Source organism: Triticum aestivum, chromosome 4D (genome assembly GCF_018294505.1).
Source record: "Triticum aestivum cultivar Chinese Spring chromosome 4D, IWGSC CS RefSeq v2.1, whole genome shotgun sequence".
Lineage (NCBI taxonomy): Eukaryota > Viridiplantae > Streptophyta > Magnoliopsida > Poales > Poaceae > Triticum > Triticum aestivum.
The window spans coordinates 414,867,682-414,890,210 of record NC_057805.1 but is presented as its reverse complement, the minus strand read 5'-3'; the positions used below and the strand labels follow the sequence as shown (position 1 = coordinate 414,890,210).

General features: G+C 49.1%; 2 protein-coding genes across 3 annotated transcripts; one reads left to right on the top strand and one right to left on the bottom strand.

Moving 5' to 3' along the window:
• Positions 1 to 7,719: 7,719 nt before the first annotated feature.
• LOC123098250 (ninja-family protein MODD) lies at positions 7,720 to 15,323 on the top strand. 2 transcript variants are annotated; one of them, XM_044520190.1, is made up of 4 exons: positions 7,720 to 8,258; positions 8,460 to 8,959; positions 13,826 to 14,125; positions 14,693 to 15,323. In XM_044520190.1, the coding sequence occupies exons 1-4, from the start codon at positions 7,735 to 7,737 to the stop codon at positions 15,106 to 15,108; spliced, it is 1,740 nt and encodes a 579-aa protein (XP_044376125.1). In that variant the 5' UTR covers positions 7,720 to 7,734; the 3' UTR covers positions 15,109 to 15,323. The 2 variants fall into 2 exon arrangements, with proteins under 2 accessions (XP_044376125.1, XP_044376126.1); XM_044520191.1 differs by having other exon boundaries at positions 7,980 to 8,258; positions 8,383 to 8,959.
• Positions 15,324 to 16,077: 754 nt separating this feature from the next.
• Positions 16,078 to 19,639, bottom strand: LOC123098249 (replication protein A 70 kDa DNA-binding subunit B). Its single transcript, XM_044520189.1, has 12 exons — positions 19,377 to 19,639; positions 19,020 to 19,166; positions 18,716 to 18,931; positions 18,441 to 18,618; positions 18,077 to 18,344; positions 17,881 to 17,983; positions 17,653 to 17,777; positions 17,482 to 17,560; positions 17,251 to 17,395; positions 16,982 to 17,142; positions 16,762 to 16,882; positions 16,078 to 16,673 (listed from the first exon to the last, which is right to left on the bottom strand). Exons 1-12 carry the CDS (start codon positions 19,505 to 19,507, stop codon positions 16,479 to 16,481), a joined length of 1,869 nt encoding a protein of 622 aa, XP_044376124.1. The 5' UTR covers positions 19,508 to 19,639; the 3' UTR covers positions 16,078 to 16,478.
• Between the last annotated feature and the right edge of the window lie 2,890 nt (positions 19,640 to 22,529).

The following is a 22,529-nucleotide window of genomic DNA, read 5'->3' as shown; positions in this document are numbered from 1 at the left end:
ATCATCTGTGAAGGTCAGAAAATAACGATACCCGCCACGAGCCTCAACACTCTTTGGACCGCATACATCAATATGTATTATTTCCAATAAGTCAGTTGCTCGCTCCATTGTTCCGAGAAGGGATTCTTAGTCATCTTGCCCATGAGTCATGGTTAGCAAGCATTGAGTGATTCATAATCAAGTGATTCCAAAAGTCCATCAGCATGGAGTTTCTTCATGCGCTTTACACCAATATGGCATAAACGGCAGTGCCACAAATAAGTTGCACTATCATTATTAACCTTGCATCTTTTGGCTTCAATATTATGAATATGTGTATCACTACAATCAAGATTCAACAAAAATAGACCACTCATCAAGGGTGCATGACCATAAAAGATATTACTCATATAAATAGAACAACCATTATTTTCTGATTTAAATGAATAACCGTCTCGCATTAAACAAGATCCAGATATAATGTTCATGCTCAACGCTGGCAGCAAATAACAATTATTTAGGTCTAAAACTAATCCCGACGGTAGATGTAGAGGTAGCATGCTGATGGCGATCACATCGACTTTGGAACCATTTCCCACGCGCATCGTCACCTCATCCTTAGCCAATCTTTGTTTAATTTGTAGCCCCTGTTTCGAGTTGCAAATATGAGCAACAGAACCAGTATCAAATACACAGGCACTACTACAAGCATTAGTAAGATTCACATCAATAACATGTATATCAAATATACCTTTCACTTTGCCATCATTTTTATCCGCCAAATACTTGGGGCAGTTCCGCTTCCAGTGACCACTCCCTTTGCAGTAGAAGCACTCAGTTTCAGGCTTAAGTCCAGACTTGGGCTTCTTCCCGGGAGTAGCAACGTGCTTGCTATTCTTCTTGAAGTTCCCCTTCTTCCCTTCACCCTTTTTCTTTAAACTAGTGGTCTTGTTAACCATCAACACTTGATGCTCCTTCTTGATTTCTACCTCCGCAGCCTTTAGCATTCCGAAGAGCTCGGGAATTGTCTTTTCCATCCCTTGCATGTTATAGTTCATCATGAAGCCTTCATAGCTTGGTGGCAGTGATTGAAGAACTCTGTCAATGACACTATCATCAGGAAGATTAACTCCCAGTTGAGTCAAGTGGTTATGATACCCAGACATTTTGAGTATATGTTCTCCTCCATCTTGCAGCTATAGAACTTGTTGGAGACTTCATATCTCTCAACTCGGGCATTTGCTTGAAATATTAACTTCAACTCCTGGAACATCTCATATGCTTCATGACATTCAAAACATCTTTGAAGTCCTGATTCTAAGCCGTAAAGCATGGCACACTGAACTATCGAGTAGTCATCAGCTTTGCTCTGCCAGACGTTCATAACGTCCGCAGTTGCTCCTGCAGCGGGTCTTGCACCTAGCGGTGCTTCCAGGACGTAATTCTTCTGTGCAGCAATGAGGATAATCCTCAAGTTATGAACCCAGTCTGTGTAGTTGCTACCATCATCTTTCAACTTGGCTTTCTCTAGGAACGCATTAAAATTCAAAGGAACGGTAGCACGGGCCATTGATTTACAACAACATAGACATGCAAAAACTATCAGGTACTAAGTTCACGATAAATTAAAGTTCAATTGATCATATTACTTAAGAACTCCCACTTAGATAGACATCCCTCTAGTCATCTAAATGATCACGTGATCCATATCAACTAAACCATGTCCGATCATCACGTGAGATGGAGTAGTTTTCAATGGTGAACATCACTATGTTGATCATATCTACTATATGATTCACGTTCGACCTTTCGGTCTCAGTGTTCCGAGGCCATATCTGCATATGCTAGGCTCGTCAAGTTTAACCCGAGTATTCTGCACGTGCAAAACTGGCTTGCACCCGTTTTATGTGAACGTAGAGCTTATCACACCCGATCATCACGTGGTGTCTCGGCACGACGGACTGTAGCAATGGTGCATACTCAGGGAGAACACTTATACCTTGAAATTTAGTGAGGGATCATCTTATAATGCTACCGCCGTACTAAGCAAAATAAGATGCATAAAAGATAAACATCACATGCAATCAAAATATGTGACATGATATGGCCATCTTCATTTTGTGCCTTTGATCTCCATCTCCAAAGCACCGTCATGATCTCCATCGTCACCGGCTTGACACCTTGATCTCCATCGTAGCATCGCTGTCGTCTTGCCAACTATTGCTTCTACGACTATCTCTACCGCTTAGTGATAAAGTAAAGCAATTACATGGCGATTGCATTTCATACAATAAAGCGACAACCATAAGGCTCCTGCCAGTTGCCGATAACTTTTACAAAACATGATCATCTCATACAACAATTTATATCTCATCACGTCTTGACCATATCATATGACAACATGCCCTGCAAAAACAAGTTAGAAGTCCTCTACTTTGTTGTTGCAAGTTTTACGTGGCTGCTACGGGCTTCTAGCAAGAACCGTTCTTACCTACGCATCAAAACCACAACGATTTTTCGTCAAGTGTGCTGTTTTAACCTTCAACAAGGACCGGTCGTAGTCAACTTGATTCAACTAAAGTTGGGGAAACAGACACCCGCCAGCCACCTGTGTGCGAAGCACGTCGGTAGAACCAGTCTCATGAACGTGGTCATGTAATGTCGGTCCGGGCCGCTTCATCCAACAATACCGCCGAATCAAAGTAAGACGTTGGTGGTAAGCTGTATGACTATTATCACCCACAACTCTTTGTGTTCTACTCGTGCATATAACATCTACGCATAGACCTGGCTCGGATGCCACTGTTGGGGAACACAGTATTTCAAAAAAATCCTACGATCACGCAAGATCTATCTAGGAGATGCATAGCAACGAGACGGGAGAGTGTGTCCACGTACCCTCGTAGACCGAAAGCGGAAGTGTTTAGTAACGCGGTTGATGTAGTCGAACGTCTTCACGATCCAACTGATCCAAGTACCGAATGTACGGCACCTCCGTGTTCAGCACACGTTCAGCACGATGACGTCCCTCGAGCTCTTGATCCAGTTGAGGACAAGGGAGAGTTTCGTCGGCACGACGGCGTGGCTACCGTGATGATGAAGTTACCGGCACAGGGCTTCTCCTAAGCACTACGACGATATGACCGAGGTGTTAAACTGTGGAGGGGGCAACGCACACGGCTAAGAGATTGTCTGTTATGCTTTGGGGTGCCCCCCACCCCCATATATAAAGGAGGAGGGGAGGAGGCAGCCGGCCTAGGGGGCGCGCCAAAGGGGGCAGTCCAACTAGGACTCCCAATCCTAGTTGGACTCCCTTTCCTTTTTCCAGAGGGGGGAAAGAGGGAAGGGAGAGGGAGAGGAGAAGGAAAGGGGGGCGCGCCCCCCTCCCTAGTCCAATTCGGACTCCCTATAGGGAGGGGGCGCGACCACCCCTTGTGGGCTGCCTCCCCTCTCCCCTATGGCCCATGTAGGCCCAATATTCCCCTGGGGGTTCTGGTAACCCCTCGGTACTCCGGAAAAATACCCGAATCACATGGAACCATTCTGATGTCTGAACAACCTTCCAATATATGAATCTTTACCTCTTGACCATTTCGAGACTCCTCGTCATGTCCGTGATCTCATCCGGGACTCCGAACAAACTTCGGTCATCAAATCACATAACTCATAATACAAATCATCGTCGAACGTTAAGCGTGCGGACCCTACGGGTTCGAGAACTATGTAGACATGACCGAGACACATCTCCGGTCATTAACCAATAGCGGAACCTGGATGCTCATATTGGCTCCTACATATTCTACGAAGATCTTTATCGGTCAAACCGCATAACAACATACGTTGTTCCCTTTGTCATCGGTATGTTACTTGCCCGAGATTCGATCATCGGTATCATCATACCCAGTTCAATCTCGTTACTGGCAGTCTCTTTACTAGTTCCGTAATGCATCATCCCGCAACTAACTCATTAGTCACATTGCTTGCAAGGCTTATAGTGATGTGCATTACCGAGAGGGCCCAGAGATACCTCTCCGATACACGGAGTGACAAATCCTAATCTTGATCTATGCCAACCCAACAAACACCTTCGGAGACACCTCTAGAGCATCTTTATAATCACCCAGTTACGTTGTGACATTTGATAGCACATAAGGTGTTCTTCTGGTATTCGGGAGTTGCATAATCTCATAGTCAGAGGAACATGTATAAGTTATGAAGAAAGCAATAGCAATAAAACTAAACGATCATTATGCTAAGATAACGGATGGGTCTTGTCCATCACATCATTCTCTAATTTTGTGATCCCGTTCATCAAATAACAACACATGTCTATGGTCAGGAAACATAACCATGTTTGATCAACGAGCTAGTCAAGTAGAGGCATACTAGGGACACTCTGTTTTGTCTATGTATTCACACATGTACTAAGTTTTCGGTTAATACAATTCTAGCATGAATAATAAACATTTATCATGATATAAGGAAATATAAATAACAACTTTATTATTGCCTCTAGGGCATATTTCCTTCAGAAACTACACATGGGAAATAAACCTAGCTCTGAACTGGCTTTCGGCCAGCCGTCGACGGAGACTACATAAGATCCTAACATGGAGAAACTACTCAGCCGCGATGGCTGCACCTTCCGGGCCCTGCACGCCTGCAGCGATCTTCAGGGCGGTGATGTCGAGGTTCGTTAGTCTTGCAATCGTCAGGATGTCAGCCTCCGATAGTGGCTCGTCAAAGCGCTTGATCAGTCTTGCCGCAGCCTCTGGGGTTATCTTGTCGTTGGGGCCCAGCTTTCCGAGCTCCTGGACGAGACGTAGCGCCGCCCTCTGCGACACCGGGACGGTGGAGTTTGCCGCCGCCTGCCTCGCACTGCGCGTGGAGGGGACAGAAGCAGCTCGAGACTTGGGAGGAGCAGACGTGCGCTTCGGCTTTGGAGTAGCAAGGATGGGGGCCTGAACGTCGCCGAAGAGCTGGAGCACCTCTGGAGTGGCCTGGATATGCATGCGGTTCATCCTCTGTGTTACTGTCTCCATCTCCTGAAACTCGACCGCTGCAGCGGGGGGTTGTGCGATGCAGGGCATGATGTTGGGGAGCAGGGCTGTGGGCACGTCTGCTGGTGGAGACACACGAGGGGACGACGGGGGACTGAGCCCCAGCGCGTCGTCGGAGTTGAAGTCGAGTGGGCTGGACAAGGCTTCGAGCATTGCGTTCTCGAACTATAGCTGCATGCAGTTGGTGTGCGGCGGTGGCGAGAGGGCGCGTCCCGAGTCCGAGAAGGAGAAGAACTGGGCGACCGGGTCAATCTCAGGGGGAGGCTGTGGAGCGCGCGGCAGCAGCGGGAGGGGCGGAGTTGCGCGGAGCGTGGACGCGGTGGGTGCAGGCGAAGAAGCGCGCTCGATGGAGTGTCCCCGGCCAGCGTGACGCTGGTGGGAGACGGGCGTGCAGCTGCGGTGTCGGGGCGCCTCAGCAGCAGGCACTTTGCTCCTGGAGGTCCTGCCATGGCCCAGGAGTGTGTCCCTCCAGGATCGGCCACCATGGTTGCCTTGGCGTCGCCGTCTTGGTCCCGCCGGTCTCCCAGGATGGGAAAGCTGCTGCAGCCCGCCGAGGTGACGCGAATGACGCTGCACCTGCTCTTCCCCTGCCCATCTTCAATGCCCCCCACCCAGGTGCCCGGTTCAGTCCGCGGCATTGGGCGGTTGTCCTCCTCTCCTGAAGACGGGAGCCCGCTCTAGCCGGAGTGCGAGGATCGCGGCGAGAGCGGGGTCTAGTCCTCCACCCTGTCGACGTGGATGAGGAGGTCGTAGCGGTGGACGTTTGGCGGTGGAGGCACGCTGAAGTCCGGCGGGGAGAAACCAAGGATCTGGTCGACGCGGCCAGCGCCGCGCTTCAGCACCCACAGCGCCCTCTTCGTCGGGATGTGCGCGACGTCCCACCCCCACAGCCAGCACGCGAACGTTTTGGTGTGGCCGCGTTCGTTCGTGCGGCTGTCGAGGCGATCGATGCGGCTGAAGTCGCCGAAAGCCTCATCCACCCCCTCCAGGCTCCAGAACTGCATGGGGAGGTTCTCGACGACGATGCGGACGTGGAGCGAGAGCTTGAGGATGGCCGCGTGATCATTAGGGTGCCACGCACGGATGAAGTACTTGTCGTCGTCGACCTTGAGGACTCCACGACGGACGGCGTTGTCACGGTGCGCCGGCAGGCCGAAGTGCACCAGGAAGGCCTCCTGGTGGTGCGCCGTGACCCGGAGCTGGTGCGGAGGGGTGCGGAGCTGCTCGTCAAGGGCCTTGCCCACCGCCATGGGAGTCGTGGCGTGCGCTCTGTCTGCCGCGGTGAGGGTCACCGCATGCTGGCGCAGGATGTACTCCACGTGCTCGATGGCCGGGGAGGAGACCACCATCTTGTTGCTCTCGCGCGGCCTTCTGGACGGGTCGGTGTGGGAGAAACGCTCCATGGTTGGGGCCGGTGCAGCAGTGGTCGTGGCCGGGGAGGGGGCGGAGGGTCGAAGCAGAGGCACTCCTTCACCGGTAGACAGACGCGCAGCGACTGGATTCTGGCATGGGCAGCCCCTCCCGGGCCAACGTTGCGTGGATTTTGCGGACACTCGCGGCCGAAGTGGCCTTGCAGCTCATAGATGATGCATCTCAGTGGATCTCGACAGTCTTTTGCGCCGGTGGTGCTTGCTCAGGCAGTGGAAACACTTGCCCTTGAAGCGGCTTAAGAAGGCCTCCTGCTCCAGGGAGGAGGAGTGGCCGTGGGCACGGTCCGAGCGGTGCGCCTGGTGGCGCGCACTGTTGCCCGGCGGTCCCTTGCCTGGACGCCGGTTTTTTCGCGACTAGACCGCCGTCCATCCTTCTTCCACCTCTGAAGGGGAAAGACAGAGCTGACTTTCCGGGGCGACCACGATGGATTTAAGGCGCCGTTGCCCGTCGAAGTGGAGCGCAGGCGCGACCCCTGGTCTGGAGAGGGGGGCCGGGTTGGAGGTTTCTCCCCGGAGCAGGATTCGCAGCGGAGCCGGCGGATCTGGAGATCGCGCGCCCGGTGAAAGAAGCCTGCGGAGCGGACCAGGCGACGGACCGCAGGGACGAGGCCGACCCTCGCCGGACAGAGGGCTGCTGCCCCTACTACCGCTGGATCTACGACTGCGGTTGTTTGAAAACATAATTAGCGCTAGACTATTATTTGCTTAAGCCCAAGTTGCACATTATTTGAAGATAATCAACATTAGACTATTATTTGTGTACATCGGTGTCACTGGTCACTTTCTTTCCAACCCAATTATATAGTATATCAAATATCTTTTGAGGCGGTGAAGATTCTTTGCCACTTGCATGGGCACCATATGCAGTCAACATCAATGGTATCAATTATGCGGTAAAGGAATACGATAGTTGTGATATCGGTCATCGATAGCAACAACGCATGTAGTACGTCTCGCATGTTGGTTCTCATTTTATTTTTTTTTGCTCTTTTATCTTTTACAGTCAAACTCAAAAGTGGAGCTGGCAGGTAAAACTTCCTATCGTAATCGAAGCCATTTGTCCAACACGTAGATACACACTTGTTCGACAAGTGGATGGGTGTAGATCCATACTCTAGCCCCTGCCGTGTAGTAGAATAGTTTTTCTCCATCTGAAGATACATGTTATTCTACTTGAAAGCATTAAAAAGTAGCCAAAAACAAGCGTTAGACAGAAAACGGCCGCCTTTTAAGCGGCTAGAGAGATAGATAAAGATGGAAGATAGATGGATAGGCAGACCACAACGGCGAGTTGCATCGTCATTGTCCGTTGGTCGCGCACGCAGTTTCACCGGAGACCGGGCCAAAAGGCCCCGCCCTCCGCTCGGTCGAAACTGAAGCGCAGAGGCGCCGCGCGGCCGCAGCCGCAGCCGCTCGCGCCCGTGACTCCACGTACGCCCCGCAGGCCACGCGCTCCGTCCGGCCTCCAGCGCGAGCGTTTCCGCTCCGGCCTCGGCTCCGCCGCGAGCCACGCCACGCGTCCCCCCTGTCACGACATGTGTCCTGCCGGGCGGGCGGCGTCCCGTCCCGTGTCCGCGATTCCCAAAGTACCCCTCCCCCTCTCTCACACCTCGAAAGCAAAAGAGCAGGGCGGAGGGGCCCCGGCGAGAAGCAAATTATTTTTGTTGCGAGGGCGCGTCTCCTTCCTCCTCTCCGTGCGAGGCAGCGGCGAGCAGAGCAGACCGGAACAGCAGCACACCACCGGACAACATCAATGGCGTCCACCTCCCTCCTCGGCTGCGCAGTTCTCGTAAGCCGCGCCCCTCTCCTCGATCCTCCTCCTCCTCCTATGCGCTCGTTTCTCTCTGGCTTCCTGTGTCATGAGCTGCTGGCCTTAATTGTGCTTGGTTCCTGACTGTCCCTCCCCGCGGCAGGCTCTTCTCTGACGAGCGCGGGATCGAGCTTCCTCTGACCCAAGCAACGACTCCGTGCGGGAGCTTCCTCTGTGCAGTGACCAGTTCGTGGCTTCGCCGGCGATGGAGGCCTACTCGAGGGACCTGCTGCGCGGCGTCGGCGGGGGAGGCGAGGCCGGTCGCGGCGAGGAGAAGCCGGGGCGCCTGGATTCGCAGACCGAGGAGGTCGAGCTTAGCCTCGGCCTGTCGCTCGGGGGGCGATTCGGGCAGGAGAGGAGGAGGGGCGAGGGGCTCGCCAGGTCCTCGTCCGTCGCCTGCATCCAGCAGGTGACGCCGGCGCCGCCCGCGCTCGCCAGGACAAGCTCCCTGCCGCCTATGGCGGAGGCGGAGGCGGGGAACAGCGCCGCTTCCCTTAGGAGCGGCGTCGAGGTCCAGCCGCAGGGGAGTGGTGCCGGTGCCGCTCTTAACGGCGTCGTGGTGGAGCCCGCAGCTTTGCCACGGGCGAGCTTGAGCCCCCCGTCCACAGGCTCGTCGGACGGCGAAGGGAAGCTGCGGGCGAGCTTGAGCCCCCCGTCCACAGGCTCGTCGGACCGCGAAGGTACGTCTTTGTCTTGATGTTTCCATGTGACGGTACTGATTTTGTATTAGTCATGTGGTAGTATTTTATTAGCTCAATTAGTTCCCAAGCTCAGCAATGTGGTAGTATTAGTAACTTCATACATCTCATTTCCAAAAAAATTAAAAAAATGCACACATCTCACTGGTTATTATTTCCAAAAAAAACTGCACAAATAATAGTCTATTGTGTTAGGTAGGTTTAACGGACATGATTGTTTTTATCTGGTACAAAGGACATGAATAGTTTCATTGTTTCTAAGAAAAATCTTGAGAATAGATGCAATCATGCAATGCACATTAGGAAAGTGGAATTAGGGCTTGCCATTTGCCGATTGCACCTGGCCGGTGAATAAAGTACACCAGTACTAGTATGGAGTAAAAGGCGCCCCTGTTTCTCTCTGGAGTATAGCTAGGCCGCTGGATCTTAGGTGGATTCGGCAAGCTAAGGTGATGTGTTGCCATCTGTGTTTCCTTGTTGGCACCGGGGAATTGTCTTACAGCTCGGTTGGCTTGCTTATTTGACAACTTCTACATTAGTATAATGGAGCTGTCCTGTTTACAACTATTTGTGTGCCAGGGTCTATTAGAACACTGCATGATTTGTGTACCATTTTAGGAAGATGGGAAAGCAAGGTATAATCAGGGTGTGTGGTAGCTGCCTGGGCGGCCATCTCTAGCCTATTATAGGGATAGAAAGTACTAGGGCCGCCGAGACAAGCAATTTTTAGCTCACTAGCTTGTATTTTTTTCTGTAAAGTGGCCAAAATCCATTTATTCAAGTCGACCAACCCTTACAGGACCATCCTTAAAGAAACAAAAAATTACACATGGCTCCTGGGGAAATTGACGCTGTCTTCCTCCTGCACTCGCTAGAGGTGCGGCGTAAGCAATGCTTCATACTGCACTTGGACCTCCGAAACACCGCTGGAGCCAAGGAATGTTGTTGATGTAGCAGCCAAGAAGTCGTCGGTGGAGCCAGAAGATGTCGACGAAAACATATCGCCGCCTCGGAGAATGCAACGAAGAAGGTTGGACGAGCAACCTAGATTCGGACAAACGGGTCTGGCGAAACCTAACCTCATTAGTTCCCGGTCGAAGCTGAAGCTAGCCGAACTTCATCGTTTGGAGGAGGAGGCATTGGACCAAGAGACGAAGCGCATCGTCTCCTCCGCTAGAGGACGCCTTTGACGACCACCTCCGCCAGAGGGAGCCTTCGACGACAACCTGCAAAGCATGAAGACGGAACCAGATCCGCCACACACCAGAAGAGCAATGACTAGACAATCCTCCATCCTCCTCTATGGCGCTAACAAGGCCGTCGCCAGCAAGTTGGGGAAACCTTACTCTTCTGCATGGCGCTGTCGTCGCCACCACATCCCCGTCGTCGGGGAACCAAACCCTAAGTACAGTGTCGTTGGGCAGACTAGGTCAAATGCATGTCATTTGTTTCTATCTTGTGAAGCACATGGCGCTTTGCAAACATTTATTATTCAAAGGTGGTACATGATTTCTATGCCTAACTCAACATGACATTGTTGGACAAGACAAATAGCCCTCGACCTACACGGATTTGGGATATCATAGCCAACAATCAAAGTTGGACACCAGTCGAAGTTTGTCGCTGGTGAACAAGTCGAAGACATTGTCTATCCTAGTTCTGATGCTCACCATTCTGGTGTAGTTTGTGATGCCAGTGTGTTTGCTTACCTAGTGTAACATTTCACTCGTTTGAAGAGTGCGATCAAAGGCTTGCCATTTCATTGTATCTTGTGAAGCACATGATGGCCATTCAAACATTTATCTGGATGTGGTGCATGATTTCGACTACTTACTCGGCATGATATTGTCGGACACGACATCAACACAAATTTGGGCGGCCATATTTGGCAACGGAAGTTCAAAGCACATTAAGGTCTATCGCCGAGGAACGAGTCGAACACCCTCGGCCATCCTAGTCCATATGTTTGTTGTTCCAGCATATCTTACGAGGCCAATGTGCTTGTTTATCTGGTGTAACATTTACTCATTTGGCAAAGTAGCATGAACACTTGTCATTTCTCTATATCTTGCGAAGCATATGATCCTTCGTCAAGCATCTCTTTGGAGGTGGTACACGGTTCTTGTGCCTTATTCGGCATGATATTGTCGGACATGGCCAATAACGCTCGAATGAAACACGACTTCGGGCGGTCATATTCGGCAACGGAAGTTCTAAACCCATCAAGGTCTATCACCGAGGAACAAGTCGGACACCATTGGCCATCCTAGTGCGGATGCTTGTCATTCCGGCAAACCTTATGATGACGCTTTACGTGTATACCTAATGTAACGTTTTACTCGTTTGGCAAAGTGGCATCAATGCTTGCCATTCCTCTGTATCTTGCGAAGCACATCATACTTGGCCAAACATTTTGTCGGATGTGGTAAACGGTTCCGATGCCTTATTCGGCATGATATTGTTAGACATGGGAAATAACACTCAAGTATGACACGAATTCTTCCGGGATGGTACCCGGTTGTTGTGCCTTATTCATCATGGCATTTTTTGACATGACAAATAACACTCAAGTATGACACAAATTTGGGATGCCATGTTTGGCAACCAAAGTTGGAACCCGTTGAGCTCTATGGCTGAGGTACAAGTCAAACATTATCAACCATCCTAGTCCCGATGCTTGCCATTTCCGTGTACCTTGCATCGCCGATGTGCTTGCTTGCCTAGTATTGCATTTTTTTCGTTTGGCAAAGTAGCATCAGCTATTGCCATTTTGTTGTTTCTTGTGAAGCACATGAGATGGTCATATTCGGCGACTCAAGTAGGAAACCCGTCAAGGTCTATTGTCGAGGAACAAGTTGGAAGCCGCTAGCAATCCTAGTTCCGACGCTTGCCGTTCCGATGTACCTTGCGATGTCATTGTGCTCGATTGGCAGAGTAGCATCAAATGTTGGCCATTTCTTTGTATCTTACAAAGCACATGATAGCTGGTCAAACATCTATCTGAACTTGTTACATGATTTCGCTGCCTTATTCAGCATGATATTGTTGGACACGGCATAAATAGCACTCAAATCTCACACAAATTTGGGCCCTCATATTCGGCAACCAACGTCAGAACCTCGTCAAGGTCTATCGCTTAGGAACAACTCGAGCGTCGCCGACCATCGTAGTCGATTGCCATTTCTGTGTATCTTGTGACGCTAATGTGTTCTTTACCTACTCTAACATTTACTCGGACATGGTGTCGGATTTGACAATCGAAGTTTGGACACCTGTCGAGGTCTATATCATCGAGGAACAAGTTGATCATTGTTGGGCATATTAGCTCTGAAGCTCGCTATTTTGTTGTGATGGCCATATGCTCGCTTACGAGTCTAACACTTACCAAGATGTGGTAGAGGATCTTGATGCCTTATCCAGCATGACATTGTTGGACGTGTCAAAAACACTCAAATCCGACACGGATTCGGGGTGCAATACTCGACAACCGAAGCTACACACCCTAGAGGTCTATCGTCGAGGAAGAAGTCAAATGTCGTCGGCCTCATAGTTCTGGCTTGACATTCCGTTGTACAACTGTGCCCTCACTTACCTAGTGTAAAACACTGACTCAAACGCAAGATTCGATTTTGGTGCCTGATCCAACATGGGTTTGGGGGTGTTGACTTGGCAACCGAAGTTTGGCAAGGATGTCCGAGCAATGTTGGAGATGTTTGTTGCACGGTAGTACCTTGATTATTTGGTGCACCAAGGATGCTATATCAAGCATGTTTTATGGTGTGAAGCCTACGTGCTCGCTTACCTAGTCTAATATTTACTTGGATCTGGTATCAGATGGTGCCCGATTTTGGCATGATATCTTTTTGGCATGGCAAATAGCATTCGAATCCATGAATCCACATGGATTCGGAGAGTCAGACTCGGCGATCGAAGTTGACACGGATGTCCGAGCAACACTAGAAATGCCCATTGTACACCAAGGAAGCTATTCCGAGCATGGATTTCGGCAGCCCCGTCATGACCACCACTTGTAGTCGGCAAGAGACATCACACATGATTGGTTGCCAGAGTGCAAGTGGGCAAACAACCCTCCACCTTCTCCGTGACCAGATCCCCCCAAAACATGCTTCCATATGGTGCACATTTTCCCCTTTCATTGTCTTCAATATTTACGTCTACATGATTCATTTTTGGGCTAAATAACCATTTTGCCTCAAGATTAATTAGATATATTTTCAAAAGGGTCTATTGGAGCGGATATATTAGTATTATGCCGAACATGTGGTTATTTCTTAAAAAGTTGGTTCCATTGATACAGGGCAAGTTTTGAACCAACCAACCACATCATGATTGATGAAAGTGGGGTCTTATTCTTATATGCCAAAGTTATTTCATGGTAGAAAAAGGTTTCCAGTACCGTTACTAGTATGCATTTTCATTGGGAGTCTGCTGGTTTCTTGTTGTTCCTCTAAGTTACTTGTTGAAGCATGCCAATATAGTGTACTGGGGCATTAGGGTCATCTCCACATCTATTTATGTAAGATGTCAATTATACATTGGTCCAGTCAAGAACTTCAGTATTGCCTGAAATGACCATCAGTACTATCAAGTGTTTTCTTTCTTTTTTGTAAAGGGTTTTTTTGTAAGGACATGTGATACTTAATATATGGATCCAGTTTGCCATATATAAAGTACTACTCCCTCCGATCCATAATAAGTGTCGCAGTTTTGAACTAAAGGTTGAACTAACCTTAGTGCAAAACTGCGACACTTATTTTGGATCGGAGGGAGTATTAGTTTAAGTGAGGGTGCATTACTTCGAGGATGGTCTGACAATATCTTCTGCAGGAATCCTCGCGAGGACAAGTTCACTCCCTGCTGGCATCGAGGATGGGTGGAGGAAGAGGAAGCTAGCAGAAACTCTGAACAAACTCGAAATGAAGAGGAGTATCGACAGGATGAACTCTTCCAACGCTTCTGTAGGGGAGGTTGGAGAGAACCCAGATGAAATGAGTGAGCAGGCAGGAGGAAAGGCAACAGTACAAAGAATGAACCGTACCAATGTGAGGCGTCGCTTGAGTGGGCTTCCTCCACCATATCAGCCTCCAGCTGCATCACAAGGTCCGAAAAGGAATTCAGCTTTGAAAGGTAAAGTAATTTGCTATATTGCATAATTAAGCTTTGAAAGGCTGCATCACAAGATATTTTGCTATATTGCATTCTTATGCTAGACTACATAACAAATTCCGTGTCACAGCTCGCAGGCATGGTACCTTCATCTGACAATGCTACGTTCCTACTTTCATGCTTACCTCCGTGTGTTACCCTTCAAAAATTATGCCATTTTAATCATGTAGTTATCTGGATATATTTTAAGGTACTTGGCTTTGCCGCCTGAACTACCAAGCCAAGCAACATACAACCACCAAATTAAGTCGTGGCTTGGATTCATCCTGCCCTCTGGACCAAAACCGTGCAGTTGCAGTATTTGTCCTATTGAACATGTCCTTGAACAGGAACTGCAAGGATACCAATAATTGACTATGCTAACCAACCCTCGTTGTAAAGCGACTACTGATAGATTCGGACTGTTCTATACATGCTGTTGTTTAGTACAGTAATTAGTAGCAGTTGGTTCTTATTTCAGTGTTCCTACCTTCTATGAGATTTGCTTCTGTTGATCACCACGGTATATGTTGGTGTGTAATCTTACAGGAACTCCTGGCGCTCTAGAGCGGAGCCTGTCATCGGCTGTTCTGCCCTCGTCTGAGGGTGCAAAAAGCAGCGCCGTGACAACCCCTTCATCTTCAGCATCGGTGGTGAGAGCAGCAGCCCCTGGCATCTCCACAGGGGAGCAGCAGGATGGTTCAGAAAGGCCGGCGGCAAGAGCTACTAGGACCAGGAGCGTGGCAGACATGGTGCGGAAGATGCCGGTGGTGTACACCAGCGGGCTCCCCAACGGCGAGAGGATCGACGGCTTCTTGTACCAGTACAGCAGAGCTGAGGAGGTGAGGATTGTGTGTGTGTGCCATGGTAGCTTCCTGACTCCGGCGGAGTTTGTGGCGCATGCCGGAGGCAGCGAAGTCACCCACCCAATGAGGCACATCGTCGTCAACCCCCCGTCGCTCTAGACCGGCGCGCGCACGCATGCGGGTCGCGCAAGTGCTCCGCGTGTGGCCTCAGCAGCCCTAAGCTTAGCTTGGAACTAGAAATCTCATCGTGAGACTGCATTTTATGTTTTACAGACTGCACATTACAGTACTTATTATCCTGAAACTGAAGACATGGTGGGAGATTTGCTCCTACAGACAACTAAATAGCAAACATATGACAGATTGAACATTCTTGTTCTTCTGGTGGTGGTCACTTGTTTCCCACTGTTGTTGTTGTTGCCGTCGCCGTCTTAGGACAAAAGGTCTGCAGTCATGGTCTTGTAGATACAGTAGCAGCTTGTTGGTGGCAACCAGCCTGCTGGAGCAAATTTTATGAACCAGCGACTGGTCAGTTGTTGGTGGCTTCTCAAAGCTACCAGCAACCAGTCACTAGTGATGGAGCACCAGTTTCATGGAGTCAGTAGCGAACCATGTACCTGACACCCTACAACTGATGCAACATCTTCATCACATCTTCAGAGTCAGTGGCTTACTGTATAGAGTACTTTGTTAGCCTGGTCACCATTCATGATGGCTACTGATCTTAGTGGCTGGCTTCTCACAGCTCCCAGCAACCAGTCACAGCTTACCATTTACATGACACCCAGTCAGAAGTGATGGAACATCTTAGTCGCACCTTCAGAGTTGGTAGCTTTCCATATAGTAGTACATTGTTAGTCTGGTACAGATCTTCAAGGCTTGTTCAGTTAGAGAGGATTGAGGGGTTAACCCCTACAAAGTCAAAAAATCTTCCCCCCCACCTCCCAGCAACCAACTTACTCAATCCACTTTCAACTCAACAAGCCCAGCAGGGCAAGGCTGAGACTACCTTGTGGTGCTCAAACCTAGTACTTTTGTCAGCCAACAGATTTGGTGAAAGTGATGCTCAACGTTTAACAGCTATGCTTACACCACTCAAAACACAGAAGAAAACATCCCCGGGACACATAAAGAATAGTGCAGTGATTCTTGAATACTAAGCCAGGAGGAGCACTTGCTCAGAACATGTTTAACATCAGCTAGCAGTGGATCTGCATACATCCTTGTCATATGCAGAAGGTTGCAGATCAAACAGATAGTAGAACAGAAGAATACCCCGATGTCCTCCGAATCAAACATCTACATATATAACACGTTTTAAGTTACCACTACATTTGAGGAGCGACACGGCAGAAAGACACGGCTGAAGCAGCACTACACTTCAGGAAACTTGGGGCCAAAACATGGCTCCGTCTAGTGCGATGAGCCTGGATATCTATCTCCTCAAGGGGAGCATCTTCTCCCAGCAGGCAGCGGTGAGCTTGGGAATCTCCTCGAGGGGAGCAGGCATACTCCTCTTGCATCTTCTTCTAGCTGGAGGTGAGCTTGGCGATCTCCTCGAGCTGGTACCTGGCTTCAGCGGCGTAGTCGACCGGTGACTCGCTCCTCACGGTGATTCGCTGCCTCTTCTCGCCCATGTACTCGTTCTGCACGACGCTGACACGGAACAGGTGAGGAATCCAGGTGGCTTCCTTCAGCTTGAGCTGGAACATGTCATCGCCCTCCTGCAAAAAACACAGTTGACAGTCTTAGACACAGATCACAGAGCAAACGACATGTCTGCATTCTGAATGGCAAGGCATGAGCTTTTACCTCTTTCCTGATCCGATCAAGCTCATCTGCGCTGCAGCCGACGATTCTCTCTGCTTGGTCATTGAAAAGAGACAGCCAGGCCTCACCAGTGGGATCAGAGACCTTGATCACCATGATGTACCTGAAGAGCCACGGTGAACAAGGCACGCTTAGCATTGGTATTTCACGGATCGTTAAATGGCAGTAGCATGTGTTTACGGCAACTGAGTAGGACTGTTACCTCAATGAGCACTGCTCATAGTTCTTCTGGCACCCTTCACACCAGAATCCTGATCCAAGTGCCTCAGTCACCTTCTTGTTACAGGTGGTGCAAGCGCGGTACCACATGGTCTGGTCAGGCTTGATGTTGCTTATGTTGGCATACAGGCTGAAGAAAACAGGCTGCAAAACAACTCGGATCAGCTTACTGCAGGCAGTTGCAAGTATACAGTAATGAATTATTCAGATTCAGATGCACTTTGTACTGCTAACAAGCATTCAAAATCTCACCTTATCCTGGCCCAAGTTAGGGTCACTTGTGATGTGAGACAGAAAAACTCTGTCAGAGTACATTGATCTCAAGCCACCAGCGTTGGATGCACCCATTCCAGCACCAACTGATGCCAAGGCAGTACCCTTGCCTTCAGATTCATACCTGTTCAGCAAAGATAGTGGTCATGATCTATCACAGAAGATCTTAAAAGCTTATCAAAAGAACAGCATTTAGTATCAGGGCCTTACCAAGCTCTAAGCTTCTCAGTCTCAGGCAACTCTGGGTTAATCACAAGTGTGCTTTTGCCTACTGTAGAAACAGACACACCTGGTAGGGAAATTTAGTAACAGGTTGTTAGCACAAATAAAATCACATTGTTATTCAGAAAATGATTTATTAGAAGGGTAACAAGAGCCTACCTTGAAAGTCAGACACCTTCAGGCTCTTGACTGCAATGATAGGTGCAGAGTCAACCATGTCCAAGAGTTCCTCACCGACAGTGGTGGCAAGATCATTCCAAAGAGAAATGGTGACAGTTTTGTTCCTATAATCAAAATTAGTTGCATATGAGAACATGCATATATTTCAAGCTATCAATATCACATACACCACGTGTTAAGATATCAACAAGTTAAGTTGATGCTTACGAGTCATCTGCAACAACAATGTCACGCTTTGGGATTGACTCATTGTCGATCTTTCTTCTGATACTCAAAGTAGGTGATACACTCTGAACAACACCAATGATATCTACAGATAAAAGATGGAACAGAGTAAAATTAGTCAGTCTGAAAGCAACGAATTACTAATATAGCTCACTGAATTCAAGCAACTCAGTCTCACCTACTAACTCCCTGCCACCAACATATGGCCCCAGCATATCAATCTTGACAAAGTTGTATTGCACTGGTGGAATGAAAGATTCACCCTCAGCTTCTTCAACAACAGCATTCTCATTCAGGGTCATCTCATAGTCATTCTGGACTGTCTTGAACTGCTTGTTCGCAATTCTGAGCGACCCCTTGGAGATGTAGTAGACCTTCCCAAGCTCAAACACGGGATAGAACTTCTTTGCAGGCTCGTTGAACATGGTGGCCTGGATCTGGGTGCCCTGTATTACACAGATCAAGCAAAGTCAGCTTACAGTCGCAGCTTGGTTCAGCAAATACATGCATGAAAGCGTTCGACATTTGTCAGGGGAACTTACATCCTCATCAGTGAGCTCTACGTTGAAGACATGGCCTTCTCCACGGGCATTCCTGTATGACCTGAGGTTGCCCTTGCTTGTGACCCGCACTTTGATGACCCAGTTCCCCTGGTAGGGGTTCAGGGAGATCAGAGGATGCACCCGTCTCGTCATGGCCAAGCGAGCAGCGGGAGCAGCACTGCAGACACAGAAGTGACATAAGTGAGCAACAATTCTTCACAGATTTCCTCAGCAAAACAGCAGAGTAAGGACGCGGATATGCAAGAAGAGCTTACTTTCCGCGCTGCTCGCTAACAATCTGGGACGCGGACTTCACGTCATGCCTCGGCTTCAGCATAATCGCAGCCGGGGCCCCGCCAATGGGCTTGGAGAGGACCGCAGCCTCCTCCTTGGGCTTCATGAGAGCCGCTGGCTCTTCTATCCTGACCTCGCTCTTGATCTCGGCGTCGAGCGCCTGGGACACGACCTCGCACTTGGTGATGATCACCATCCTGCCGTGTACCGTACAGAACGCGGTGTTCAGTGAAGGATGAAACGGATCTGTAAGAACGGCGGAACAGGAGTGGGGATTGTGCTTACTTGTCCGTCTTTTGTGGGATGTCGTTGCACGTGTAGTTGAGGATGCGGACGAGGCCGAGGTTCTGGAGCTTGCCGGAGTGGACCTCCGACGCGAAGTGGGTGGAGAGGATCGCCTTGACCTTCGCCTCCCCGTCGCTGGCCATGAAACTGCAAGGCAGCAAGAACAGTCCATCAGGGTCACAGGTCATACAGGGGGAAATTGGCGCAAAGAAGAACAGATCTATGCCGGTACGGGGCAAAATGGAGAGATCTAACAGATTCTGAAGACAAACGAGCGATTGCGTGTTGCGCTATGCCTACGAGCAGAAGGGACAGATAGATCCGGCGGGGGTCGACAGGAGGAGGGAGAGCACTCACGTGAAGCGGGAGCCGATGGGCTTGAGGTCGAGGACCTGCACGACGATCTCCGGCACGTCGTCGGGCGACTCCGGCGTGGGGTTGGCGAGGATGAGAGCCACGGCGCCCGGCGTCACCGACTTGGCGTCCATGCCTCTCGTCTCCGGCGGGGTTCGCGCGTCTTCGGGGAGAAGATTTCGTGGGCGGTGGAGGTGGTGTTCGGCGGCGGCGGCGGAGATGGTTTGGAGTTGGGAGAGGGATGGGATCTGCGCGCTGGTTATAAGGTGCTTTTGAGGGGGAAATTGGCGGGCGCGGGCGGGGGCGGGGTTGGGGTTCCTGCGAATTGCCGCGGGTTTCTGTGAACGGCGGGAGGCGCGTGGATGGTTTTCTTTTTTTGGCTCCGTTTTGGTGTCTCTGGCGGGAGAAATTTGGGGGGAGTTTTCGCGCCAGAAGCGAGCGAGCGGGGGATAGAAATATGCTAGCGGTGTGGTGGTACCGCTTTCTCGGCCCAACTGGTTCGAGAGGAGGGCTTTGGGGCCCAGCATCCACACGTGATTCCTTTTTTGAATTCGGAAGTGTGTGTGAGACACCACTCAAAAAAAAGAGGAAGTGTGTGTGAGACGATTGAGGGGGGAAATACTGTGTCCACTGGCCGTGGGAAGAGGAAATACTGACTTGGGGAGCGGAAGAGGTAATAGCACCCCAGATGCATGAACTTGGGTAATGTGATGATTTAGTCCAAAAGTTGCAAAAGTGAACTGAGGCCTCCCAAAACTTGCACATCTATGTGATGTTTTGGTCCAAAGCCAATCACAGTGCGACAAGTGGCAGTTGAGAGCTCGGACCGGTCAGCGGTACAGTTTTGCAAGTACCCCCCGTTGTTCATGTCAAATGCCCAAAACAAAATAAATTGCTTTCATTCAGAGTTGAAAGCTTTCCGCTCATCGTTCTATATAATTTATCATTTTCATGGCATTCATGTCAAATGCCCAAAACACCTATCGACACATGCAAATAATCTGTGAAAAATGACGATCTTTTGAAGACATTTTTTTCTGCTGGTACACTAACTTTTGGGACACATGCCATGTTGCATAATGGGAAGCAAAGCATCAGAAACTCAACAAAAGCCCTCTAGTTCATATGGCTCAGGTAGAGAATTCCGGTAATCCAGAACCCAGAACTTATCATCAGACCAACAGGCTACGCCTGAATAGAGGATACAAGTTTCTCCCAAATAATGACAGCACGGTCTGCATTGATAACGTTAGGAAGACTACATCTGAACAATGCATCGCCAAACAACCCAACACAGAACAAACAAGATCTTCCTGTGAAAGCAACAATCCGTCTTGCCACTAGCAACACTACGAGCTCGCCGAGACGCCACGGACGCCTGATTGCCACGCTGCCGCTACCGCGGTGAGTGCTGCGTCCACGGTGAGCATTAACGCCTGAGCTGCTGGCGCGCGACCGGCCTCTTGGCTCCAGCATTGTGGTGGTGCAGATCATCCAATTTCAGTTTCAGTTACTGAAATTGAAACTGTCATCGGATCATCCAACTGGATGATACTCCTTGCTTGTTCTGTAATTTGAACATATGCAGTACATGACCTCCGATGTGTGCCAAACACAGTTTCTGCTAGTTGAACATGACCTTCGATGAAATTGAGCTTCATTTGTGTGTTGATTAACTGCTAGCTGAAAAAAGCAGAGGCATGTGTATTATTGGTCAGTATACTACAGTTGATCATGTATAAGGGAAGGTTGCAATGTTGCATAGCAAAACAACTCTGAAGTCATACTGTGATTTGGGATTGCTAATTTAATTTTTAGTTACCATGCTTTCCAGGGGACATACAAAGAGTTATGTGGATGTGAATTAACTTCCAGTATGAATGAACATATACATAGAGTTATGTGACTGTGAACAGTATGTGGATGTGAACATATCCAGAGTTATGTGACAGATTCAAATCAAAACGCCTGTAAATCTTATACTCCGAGCAGCAAAAATTGCCCATTATAACAAATCAGACCTAGTTGTATAGATTGACATCAGGTAAATGCCAAATAATTTGCACTCAGAAGTAGGTGCAACTAGTACGAGCCAGACCTAGTTGTATAGATGACATCAGGTAAAGGCCAAATAACGAACCTGACCTAGTTATAATTTGCACTCAGGTAAAGATCAATCAACTAGTACGAGTGCGAGTGTTCTTAGTCATGCATTTTTACCCTTTCTGTTTGAGTGTGACTCTACTTCTTTTATCACTTCAGAAAAGATAAATACCGTAATTAAGGTTGTGTACCTGAAAAGTGGAACTCTCATAACAAAGACAACCAGTCAAAGTATCTTACATAAATTATTTACTAGTTGTGCAATATTAGCCAACTCTATGTCATAGTACTAGTTTGATTTTTTTTATACAATATGATAGCAGCAGACTTGTCTCAGGAAAAATATTGCAAATTGGATAATAATAATTTGCTATTCTTGTGCACACAACATATCTACCAATCTTAAGAAGTTGCTCCCCACTACTTGATTTATCTCAACATGCAACCCATCCACATCATCACACATGCCACTTCAGCGACGTTTCATTTTTTCAACCATAACAGCCATGCATGTGCCCCCTCAGCAAAAGAGTGGTGTTTTTAATTAACAAATCTGCCACGTCATCTAAATACAAAACTAACAGATAGTGGGAGATGCACAGCCATGCTAGACACCGAAGAGACCTGGTGTTTCCTCTTCATAACAACTAGAGGAGAAACGTAGAACACTAAACCTGACGATGCATATTCCATCTTCCCACCTATTCCTCCCTTAATTAAACGAGTGCAGCCACCGAAACGGAGCTCCAGCGCGAGTGACCTCGACCTCGACGCCAGGATGGGGCTGCATGCTACGCTACCCCGCCGCACCTGAACGGAACCGTCGCATGATAGTTGGCACCCGCATGGGCTTTGCTCGGCTGATCATCCGTACAGACTTCATCTGGCCGCGCTGCCCTCCACGCCCCATGTGACGCCCTCGATTTAATCGTACACTAATCATACATGCAAATGTGTACGATCAAGATCAAGAACTCACAGGAAGATATCACAACATAACTCTAGACACAAATTAAAATAATACAAGCTTTATATTACAAGCTAGGGGCCTCG

Excerpts from the sequence above, each read along its gene's own strand:
- LOC123098250 (XM_044520190.1), top strand. The coding sequence starts at position 7,735 with ATGGATAGGCAGACCACAACGGCGAGTTGCATCGTCATTGTCCGTTGG. Across the intron at positions 8,960-13,825 it reads AGGCTCGTCGGACCGCGAAG|GAATCCTCGCGAGGACAAGT; the intron begins GTACGTCTTTGT and ends TATCTTCTGCAG. Across the intron at positions 14,126-14,692 it reads AAGGAATTCAGCTTTGAAAG|GAACTCCTGGCGCTCTAGAG; the intron begins GTAAAGTAATTT and ends GTAATCTTACAG.
- LOC123098249 (XM_044520189.1), bottom strand. The coding sequence starts at position 19,507 with ATGGACGCCAAGTCGGTGACGCCGGGCGCCGTGGCTCTCATCCTCGCC. Across the intron at positions 17,984-18,076 it reads TGGTGGCAGGGAGTTAGTAG|ATATCATTGGTGTTGTTCAG; the intron begins GTGAGACTGAGT and ends TTTTATCTGTAG. Across the intron at positions 17,778-17,880 it reads ATTGTTGTTGCAGATGACTC|GAACAAAACTGTCACCATTT; the intron begins GTAAGCATCAAC and ends TTTTGATTATAG.